The 11,064-nt window shown below is 38.8% G+C and overlaps 1 protein-coding gene across 1 annotated transcript in view; it reads left to right on the top strand.

The window, feature by feature from the left end:
* The first annotated feature begins 4,616 nt into the window (after window positions 1–4,616).
* The window catches only part of notch2 (notch receptor 2), a 62,167-nt gene continuing 55,719 nt past the window's right edge, over window positions 4,617–11,064 (top strand). The window contains exon 1 of the mRNA XM_067413980.1: window positions 4,617–4,957. Within this exon, the coding sequence (XP_067270081.1) occupies window positions 4,885–4,957 (73 nt within the window). The 5' untranslated portion in view covers window positions 4,617–4,884. The remainder of the gene's footprint in view (window positions 4,958–11,064) is intronic.

Below are 11,064 nucleotides of genomic sequence, written 5' to 3'. Positions count from 1 at the left end.
TCATCTAACTGGCTGTTTTCCAAAGGTTTGAGCTTTCTGTAATGACACTAGGAAATAAAGGGTTGGGATAAGTAGGGATGAGTTTCACACAAAAAATCCCTTAATCGTTTTTATGTTGCATATTTGGAATTGCTAGAGAAGATCTTAAGCCTATGTGATCAACACTCTCTCATCTTGCAGCCACTGCTACAGTTTTTGCAGTGCCATCAGTTCAGGTTGAAGTGTAAAAGAAGGTCACAGGGGGAGTTAGATAATCTACCACTAAATATACCCCTAACTTCCTTTGCCCGCTCTCCCGTTTCATTTTAATGGAGCGAAAGATAGGTGATGCTTCCGCCGGATTATCTGTCTATCTATCTATCTATCTATCTATCTATCTATCTATCTATCTATCTATCTATCTATCTATCTATCTATCTATCTATCTATCTATCTATCTATCTATCTGTCTGTCTGTCTGTCTGTCTGTCTGTCTGTCTGTCTGTCTGTCTGTCTGTCTGTCTGTCTGTCTGTCTGTCTGTCTGTCTGTCCGTCCGTCCGTCCGTCCGTCCGTCCGTCCGTCCGTCCGTCCGTCCGTCCGTCCGTCCGTCCGTCCGTCCGTCCGTCCGTCCGTCCGTCCGTCCGTCCGTCCGTCCGTCCGTCCGTCCGTCCGTCCGTCCGTCCGTCCGTCCGTCCGTCCGTCCGTCCGTCCGTCCGTCCATCCATCCATCCAGTCTGTCTGTCTGTCTGTCTGTCTGTCTGTCTGTCTGTCTGTCTGTCTGTCTATCTATCTATCATTGGACGGACATGCAGACTACAGACTCCAATACTGTTGCACAATCCAGGATTCTCAACACATAATTCTTTGACTCCCTCCTTCTACATCTTGAACTCACAAACTATTTCCTAACTGTAGTCTGCGTTTCACATTCAGATGGGTCTCCACAACAGTAACGTGACCAGATGTGAAAATCTATCTGATGTCTGTCTGTCTGTCTATCTGTCTGTCTGTGTTAATTTTCTCAAACTGGTAACTTCGTCCTTAAATGTCAAGGCAGAGTTTTCGGTGTGTACTATAGTTTCCCACGCTGATGAAGGTTGGGCAGAAGAGGTGGGGGTTTAGGTAGCCAATCGTGAGGCAATCAGTCTTCTGATGCCACCTAGCCGCCATATATCAGTGTTTTATCCGGCCCCTTGACGCATTACTACTGAGATAAATCACCCTCTGGATGGCAGGCCATTAAAAATTGTCCCAGCATTTTGCAGATGACCTTTGCCTTATCATGGGTACATTCATTCATTTTGATATTTACATTTGCAGCCCTGGCATCAAGTGTCCATCATTCTCAGATAAAGTTTGAACGGTTGTATAAATTTGAGGCCAGTCTATAAAGGTTCTTTACTTGTATGCCATTGAGGAACCATCAAATATGCTGCTTGATGGTGCTCAAACACTTGCAAAACATATACGTATTGAGGTTTTTGTTGTGTGTGATGAGTTTGACGTGCAAAATTGGCAGCTTTACTCTGTTCCCTTTACTGCGGAAAAGATGCTTTAGATCCTGCTCAGACATTTTCATTTTCTAGACGTTTAAAATAACAATAAATGAAACTTAGTTTTACAGATGGGTTCTGCTGACGTATTGCACAGATGTTTTTTTTTTTTTTCTTGGCTAAATGAGTATAATCTGAGCTCAACGGCACAGATGGCACACCCTAAGGTTGAAGCCGTTGTTTTTGTATGGACTTCAGGGGAGATTCCAAAAGAAACTCCTAAAAATGAATAATAGATTAGAATTGTTCAGTGTGAAGCCATGAAATAAATGTGACATTGATAAAACAAACAATGTACGAATTATTCAATATTTTCCGTAAAGATTACATTTATGGAAAAATGTGTATGTCAGCCAAGGCCATAAAAAAACAAAACAGACTGTGATAATCAAATTCCTCTATATTTGCAATAGCAGTAATTTAAAATCACATGATGTGCATCTGAAAAGGTCATCCTTGAGGAATGAGCTGCAGACCTGCAAGCTGCCTGGGTCTGGAAAAATAGGGAAAGAACAGACTACGGCACCCTGGAGAAAGGCATTATGGCACAGCAATCCCTTTATTGCAGTCAGTTTGAGAAACCAAAGCTGGACCCCCTACAGGGAAACTGAAAGGGTTAATTTGCTCTATTCAGTGCAAAGTCTTTCATCAGAAAGGAATGGAGGACATGAACAAAAAAAGGGATTGATTTGTTTATTTTGCCTTTACAACAGGAGCACATTTATGTTAACGTCTTAAACAATGATGTCCACAGCACATCTTTGATGATCTCAGATGGTACTTGATTTATGAGATATTTGTGTTGTAATGTTTTGATGTAATATTGGTGGAAACAACTGGGGCAAGACTCACTGACTGAATTTTTCCATGTCAGCAGGTGACTGGCCACTTTTGTTAGGACTCTCAAAAGCTTTGAATGATGCATATTTTAGGATGCTGTGTTTGCTGTTATGCAAAGATCGAAACTCAAGAGAGCTTGATTATGGTTGTACTACTGAATTGCTGCTTATTTATATTTTGTTTTTACTTGAATCAGACTTGAGTTGGACTTCAAAGTCATCCTGAAATCAAAATGGACAATTCTTATTTAATGGAATATCGCTGGATTTATTATAAATATTTATCAGTGCACATTGACAGGTCAGGGCTGTATGGGCAGCAAAATGTGGGCCAACACACACATAAAGACACACACACACACACACACACACACACACACACACACACACACACACACACACACACACACACACACACACACACACACACACACACACACACACACACACACACACACACACACACGCACACACACACACATATATATGTGTGTGTGTGTGTGTGTGTGTCTTTATGTGTGTGTTGGCCCAACACACACATAAATATATATATATATATATATATATATATATATATATATATATATATATATATATATATATATATATATATATATATATATATATATATATATATATATATATATATATATATATATATATATATATATATATATATGTATGTGCATGTTGGTCCACATTTTGCTGCCCAAACAGCCCTGACCTGTCAGACTCCCTGAAGATGTGCTGTGGTATCTGGCACCAAGATGTTAGCAGCAGATCCTTTCAGCAAGTCCTGTTAGTTGCGAGCTGGGGCCTCCATGGAGCTGGCTTGTTTGTTCAGAACATCCAACAGATGCTCGATTGGATTGATATCTGGGGAATTGGGAGGCGAAGTCAACAGCTTAAACACGTTGTGCTCCTCAAACCATTCCTGAACCGTTTTTGCTTTGTGACAGGGCACATTATCCTGCTGAAAGAGGCCACAGCCACCAGGGAATACCATGAAAGGGTGTACATGATCTGCAACAATGCTTAGGTAGGTGGCACGTGTCAAAGTAATATCCACATGGTTTCCCAGCAGAACATTGCTTAAAGCATCACACTGCCTCCACCAGCTTGCCTTTTCCCCATCCTTGTGCCGTGTTCCCCGGGCAAGCAACACACACGCACCCGCCCAACCACGTGATATAAAAGAAAACGTGATTTATCAGATTCAACAAACTGCAACGCACTGTGTATTCTGATACTTTTCTATCAGAACCAGCAATAACTTCTTGAGCAATTTGAGCTACAGTAGCTCACAATTTGGCATTTGTCAAACTCGCTCAAATCCTTATGCATGCCCATATTTCCTGCTTCTAACTTCAAATTTGAGGACAAAATGCTCACTTGCTGCCTAATATATTCCACCGCTAACAGGTGCCGTGATGAAGGGATACTTAAGTTATTCACTTCACCTGTCAGTGGTCATAATGTTATGCCTGATCGGTGTATAGGCTGTAGTATATGTGTTTTAAATTTAATTTCAATGTCCTTATTATCTTAAAAATAGCTTCCTTTTTCTCCTATAACAATGTGTGGTCATTTGCTCCTTTATTCCATAGCAGTGCTTCAAGATGATTGCTATGCAATAACCACTCATGACATAATTTGACACATTAATCTTTACATTTGAAATTGTGAACAAATCTGCTTTTAATTTATGCTAATATTTAATCTAAATTAAGCATCCAATAAGTCATTCAGGTTTATTGGGACAAATACTATAATGCACAAATTACAGATATTAATGTTTCAAAAACAATAATAACAAAATTGGTTTATTAATGTTACCGCAACAACACAAGTTTGGTATTAATCTGTTTTCTGTTTCTACACATACATCTGGAAAATGTGAAATACGAGGATTTAACACATAAAACTCCCTAAATCAAAACCCCCAGAAAAAGGGGAGGGTAATTTATGAAGTAACGTCAACGGGTGGAGAGGAAAAAGTATTAACGGGTTAATTTTGAGTCATACTCTTCTTTGCCGAATAAGTGAAATTCCTCCGCCACGGAAACAAAATATATTTGTAACAAAATCGAGTTCTCTTCCAAAACCCACTCAGGTTAAAATAAATGCACAGTTTAACTTTAAATATTTGTAATGACTTCTAGGAAGTAAGCTTTTGAGAAGCTCGTTTTTTATGGACTCATCGCAGACTATAGATCCGCCCTTTGGGTAGGCGGAAGAACATCTGCGTTTGCGACTTCAGTGACTGGGACGAAAAGAAGAGAGAAGTTCAGAAAGTTTGATCACAGCGCAACTACGTGAAGAAAACTCTTTCTAATGAAGGCACTATACGGATTTATGTGGTCAAACGATACATTCTGACAGCAAAAAGACAGCTTCTCTTTCGAGTATAATTTTTTTTTCGATCTTTGAAGATCATTTTACGATTCGTTACGCTTTAACCTGACGGAGCACAGCCTCGCGCTGGCGACTCTATGTGGATTTTACTCAAAGTATGGGCCAATTACCCGGTGTCTCTTTGGGCAGAGTCATCCTTCTTGTTATCTGCTCCCTTAAAATAACATATGGTAAGTACTAAAACAACTTTTATTTCAGAACACATGTTTAAAATAGCCATTCGCGGTCAGTACGCATCTGTACGGCGATGTGAAGCATCAGCGCTCACGTTTCAGTTCTGCACGGCCTCGAATGGCGTGTCATCCTCACGTTATTTAAAGCGCATTAATAAAGAAACGTGTAAGATACGTCATCTGTATAGGTATAGCATAAACATTTCAATGGTCCTCGAGATTTTTTTGCTCTGAGGGTAACACCTCTGCCCAGATGTGAGAGAGTATGAGCGGAGAAATCCGCCGCGGCTCTCAGTAACGTTATGTGAATTCAAAATGGACACGTATAAAGGGGAAAATATGGACCTTTTAGAAATATGGAGGAATCAACCACTTTTGTTTTTTTCTTCAAGAGGAAGGAGTAAAGCTTTTTACTGCTAATATTTTGGAATAGGTGTGTGTGGACTGCGGGCTTTCGGTGTTTCCAGAAAGCTGCAGTTGAATGATGGGTTGCATATAAGGTTAGTTGTATTTCCGAAGAAGTTTTCCATCTGACGGCTGTTTATTTATGCTTAGCAGCTCATCTCAGCAGGTTTCAGACACAAAGAGTGCCAGTTGTTGCATTAGAGGCTCTTGTTTGGAGGAGATGGAATAATGTCACATATGACTTCAATTCCACATTCAAATCAGACCCAATCCCTCCAGAATAGAGCCTAACGAAAAAAAAGACAATATAATGACTGCAGGCTCGGCAAGAAGAGGGAGGAATGCTGCTGTTGGTGTTTCACATTCCTCTCTCTCTCTCTCTCTCTCTCTCTCTCTCTCTCTCTCTCTCTCTCTCTCTCTCTCTCTCTCTCTCTCTCTCTCTCACACACACACACACACACACACACACACACACACACACACACACACACACACACACACACACACACACACACACACACACACACACACACACACTCTCTTCTCTTCCCTCTGGATGCACTCATTATCACAATGCTGCAGCTTGCCCATTGTGTCCCACAGATGATGTTTCTCCTTGTTCATCTGTATTGAGTATCATTCCTTGGGGTGGGATTGATTTCGCCTTTCTTTCCTTGCCTGGCATGTCGCCCCGGTTGTGTAGGTCGTTTCAAGTCGCATGTATTTGCTCACATCAGCCGTTACAGCGTGTGCAACAAGAAGTCGACCCATTGTTCCCGCCTGCAAGCGGCATGCATGGTGCTCAGCCACGGTTTTGACCCACTGCTCCTCTCTGGTGTGAAATATGATTTATCTCTGGCAAACTCCCACTTCTCAGAACACAACGGGTCAGTTATGAAATTGCCCACGGACATGCATATATCACGGATGCCCACATCCCACCAGCTGGTGCGGTGGAGGTCTTGACCGGGTCGCTGGAAGAGGCATTGTTGTGTTATGATGACATTTTAAAATAACGCTCGTTCAGGATATAGCGAGTGAGTATTTTTGTACTTTTATTGTTTTTGTTTTTTAATGTGTAGTACCCAGCGAACTGCCAAGCACTTTCTTGCCATTTCATTGGCTGTTGTTTGGTGCCAATTAAAAACCTCAAAGGTGATGATTTGGAGTCTTGTAGTGTGTATTTTGCTTAAAGGGTTAGTTTACCCCAAAATTTAATTTGTCATTCATGACCCTAATGTCGTTCCACACCCGTAAGACCTTCATTCGTGTTCGGAACACAGTTTAAGATATTTATGTTTAGTCCGAGAGCTTTTCTGTTCCTTTAATGAAAGTGTATGCACACTATAGTGTCCATGTTCAGAAAGGTTATAAAACATCATCAAAGTAGTCCATATGTGACATCAGTTGGTTAATTAGGATTTTTTGAAGCATCGAAAATACATTTTGGTCCAAAAAAAAACAAAAAACGATGACTATATTCAGCATTGTCTTCTTTTATGGGTTTGTTTTCAATCCTCAAACAAAGATTAGAAAGGTCATGAATCAATACGCTGATTCATAACCGTTCAACTCTTTATCTGAGGATTGAAAACAAACCCATAAAAGAAGACAATGCTGAATATAGTCATCGTTTTTTTTAATTTTTGGACCAAAATGTATTTTCAATGCTTCAAAAAAATCCTAATTAACCAACTGATGTCACATATGGACTACTTTGATGATGTTTTATTACCTTTTTTACCTTTATACCTTTATTACCAGTATAGTGAGCATAAACTTTCAATGAAGGAACAGAAAAGCTCTCAGACTAAACATAAATATCTTAAACTGTGTTCCGAACATGAATGAAGGTCTTACGGGTGTGGAACGACATTAGGGTCATGAATGACATAAATGTCATTTTTGGGAGAACTAACCCTTTAAAAGTACCTGGATAATGATGGGAGATGCCTTTTACTTCCCGTCTGTGTTGTGTGGATGCCTGGACTGATCATGTAAAAGGAATTGAAGCTCGTAATAAACAAAACTCCACAACTGATGTGTTGCCATTTTTTTGGTTAAGACTGTAGGAGAATGCTGCGGGAGGCCAGAAAGGAGTGAGAGGCTCAAGCTTGTTAAATCCATGGATTAAAACCCCAGAGCAGGTTAACAAATGAAGTGGGAATTAAGACGTTCTGCATTCCTGCCACACGGCAATGTGCTAAGCCTGGCACCAGACACACATATACACAGTGCAAGCAGTGTGTGTGTGTGTGTGTGTGTGTAGTAGTAGTTTTACAGGGTTGATCTGAGAACTATACCATGTCATGCAGCGCCATTTCCTCCTTAGTTCAGATAAGGTGGTAATGTGAAATCATTCTCATCTGCAATGGCCTTGTGATTAGGAATGCACCCATTAATATGGTTGGTATTGGTAAGCTATAATTAAATTGTAAACTATTTTGTCTGAATTAAAAAGAAAACACAAATAAAATCAATTATCATATACACAGAAAAATAGGGTGTCAAATTTGTACCTTTACACTGTAAAAAATTATTTAGAAAAAAAGTTACCTGGTTGCCTTAAAATTTTGAGTTCATTGAAATTAAAATTTTAAGTTAATTCAATGAATTTTTTTTGAGATTTGACAACCTTTATTAAAATATTATTAAAAGATTTTGTAAGCATATTGGGTAATTGTGTGTGTTTTATTTCTGATGACACATGAAACATGCCAAATTGTGCTATTTTCATGATTTATCAAATTATTTATGTGGTCCAGATACAATCATATTTTGAGTTTCTATTTTTTAAACAAATTTCCTTCATTGTATCAACTCAAATTTTTAATTTCAATCAACTCAAAATTTTAAGGCAACCAGGTTACTTACTTTTTTAAGTTAAACCAACAAAAATCAACAATTTTTTTTACAGTGTAGGGGTACAACAACTTGTAGCTGGGGCAATACCCTTAAAAGAACATCTTTGTACCTTTTCTACTCCTAGATGAATATTAGTACCTTTGAGTACAAATGCGTACCTTAAGATACCTTTTTGTGGTAAAAATGGCACAAAGTTATCCTTTTAAGGGTACTGCCCCAGCGAAAAGCTGTTGTACCCCTAAAGGTACAATTTTGACACCCTATGTTTCTGTATAATTGCTACGAGTAAGTTAGGTCACCATTAAATTGTACTGTATAAATGTTTTATTTATTTAGAGATGTAACAGTGTTAGTGTTTTTTAGAGATTTTAAATGAGTGTTAGAAGATTTTGAAGGTAGTCTAATTCAATGTGTACAAATAAATAAAAACCCTTTGGCCAATATACTGTTCAAAAGTTTAGAAAGAATTTGAAATGTTTTTGAAAGAAGGCTCTTAGGCTGTGCTTATTTGATGAAAAATACAGTAAAAACGATAATATTGTGAAATGCTTAAATTTAAAATAATGTTTCTATTTGAATATATTTTAAAATGTAATTTATTTCATTTTAAATATTAAAGTAACATTTTCAGCAGCCATTACTCCAGTCTTCAGTGACACAAGATCCTCAGAAATCTTTCTGATATGCTGATTTGGTGCTTAAGAAACCAATCTTCTTATCAATTTTGGAAACAGTGCTGCTTAATATATTTGTGGGAATGTTTTTTTGTGGATCTTTTTTTTTTTTTTTTGTCTCTTTGCTGAATAGAAAGTTCAAAAGAACAGCTTTTATTTTAAATGTTTTGTAACATTATGTTTTTACTGTCATTTTTGAATAATTTAATGCATGCTTGTTGAATAAAACAAAACTCTTACTGACCCCAAACTTTTGAACAGTAGTGTATAATATCGATTGGTACAGTAAATAAGATCTCTAATATTATCTACCAATATGGCACATTCTTACTTTCTTTTTGTTGTTTGTGCTTGTGGTGAAAGTGTTCATTTAGATTGTTAGTATACAGCCAGCTCTCAGGATACTTTCATTGGAATGTTGTTGCTTTGAGAATTACCAGGTTTCCTCCCAAACTAGACACAGCCTATCATTAAACAATCAGGGTGCTTTTTAGCCACATGTGACGTACAGATTTAATGAGCGCCACTGAAAACCTCCCTTTGTCTTTATGTCATCAAATCTGTATGCAATTACGCCCCCTGCCTCATTACAGATGGCTTCAGGAAGGGTTTATTGTTTGTTGCCATGTTAACGTTTGACAGAATAGAGAGCGCTTGCTGTATATACAGAAATGCCAGGAAATGGGGTTACTTCCTCACTCAGCGTGAACAACTTCCTTCTGCTGTCCAGCATGGATGTGGGCCAATGCCGACAAATCTCTTCTCTTTCTCTCCTTCTCTCTCACTCTCACTCACTCACTGAGTACTTTCCTCTCAAACCAGCCCCATCAGACTCTCATAATTACTTCCCCATCTCTCTCAGCAGCTATTAGCACTAACAGAGAGCGAGGGAGAGACACACACACGAGCAGAGATGTCCCTTGGGTTCTGGGTTTGGTCGCGGGGATGAGGCAGTGCTTTCAAACAAGCAAGGCGTACAGCTGTGAACCAGCTGCTTTGTGCAAGAGCTCCGACACACTCATGCTGCTGCCTGATCCACGTCAGGAAGGAGGAGAAACAGATCGTGTTTGAAACACTCCTTGACCTTATTAGGGGCTGTTTTCATGACTATTGATTATTGTCATGATTAGAGTTTTGAATTCATAATTGATACATCATTTGTGGCTTGTTTTAGAAGAGTTGTGCTATTACTTCTTGAGTAGTCCCACAAAAGCATTAAAATCGAGTTATTTTGTTGCTGTTGTCATTGTCAAAGGCAGATGAAAGGTTACCAACACTTACGTCTGACTGATACAGAGTTGTATAAACCATGTATTTCATGTGTTTTTGTGGGCGTAGTGGTGGGCAGCTCTTAATATCACAGCTGTTTTATGTATTCAGTACTAATTTCCCTCAGCTCGGCAAAGCCTGAGATTTAATACAAGACAGATTTTGTGTTGAAAAAGTTGTTGAATGTAGTTTAGAGAGTCCTTGATCCCAATCCTGCATTTAGTGGGGATAAAAAGGCATGGGACTGCTTTTTATTAAAGGCAGGTTTGAGTTGGCTTTAGATTGTACACCCAACTGTTCATTGCCAGTAAACACACACACACACACACACACACACTCTGTCTGAATGCTGGTGTTCAGTTCTGCATACGCACACACATTTGGTTATGAATCTGCTATGTAGATGTTTTGCAACTGATTTTCTAACCAGCTCTGAGAGAGTTACACTTTCACATCTGGTCACGTTACTGTTGTGGAGAACCATCTGAATGTGAAACGCAGACTACAGTTAGGAAATAGTTTGTGAGTTCAAGATGTAGAAGGAGGGAGTCAAAGAATTGTGTGTTGAGAATCCTGGATTGTGCAACAGTTTCCTGGAGTCTGCATGTCCGTCCGTCCAATGACAGACAGACAGACAGATAGATAGATAGATAGATAGATAGATAGATGGATAGATGGATAGATAGATAGATAGATAGATAGATAGATAGATAGACAGACAGACAGACAGATAGATAGATAGATAGATAGATAGATAGATAGATAGATAGATAGATAGATAGATAGATAGATAGATAGATAGATAGAGTAAAACCCTCTTTGCTAAGTTGCATCTTTAAATTCAACCTCTTTAATTCACCTCCAATATTAACAAACATACATTTTTGACTA

Source organism: Pseudorasbora parva, chromosome 13 (genome assembly GCF_024679245.1).
Source record: "Pseudorasbora parva isolate DD20220531a chromosome 13, ASM2467924v1, whole genome shotgun sequence".
NCBI lineage: Eukaryota > Metazoa > Chordata > Actinopteri > Cypriniformes > Gobionidae > Pseudorasbora > Pseudorasbora parva.
The sequence above is the reverse complement of the archived record's forward strand: the minus strand, read 5'-3'. Positions and strand labels throughout refer to the sequence as shown.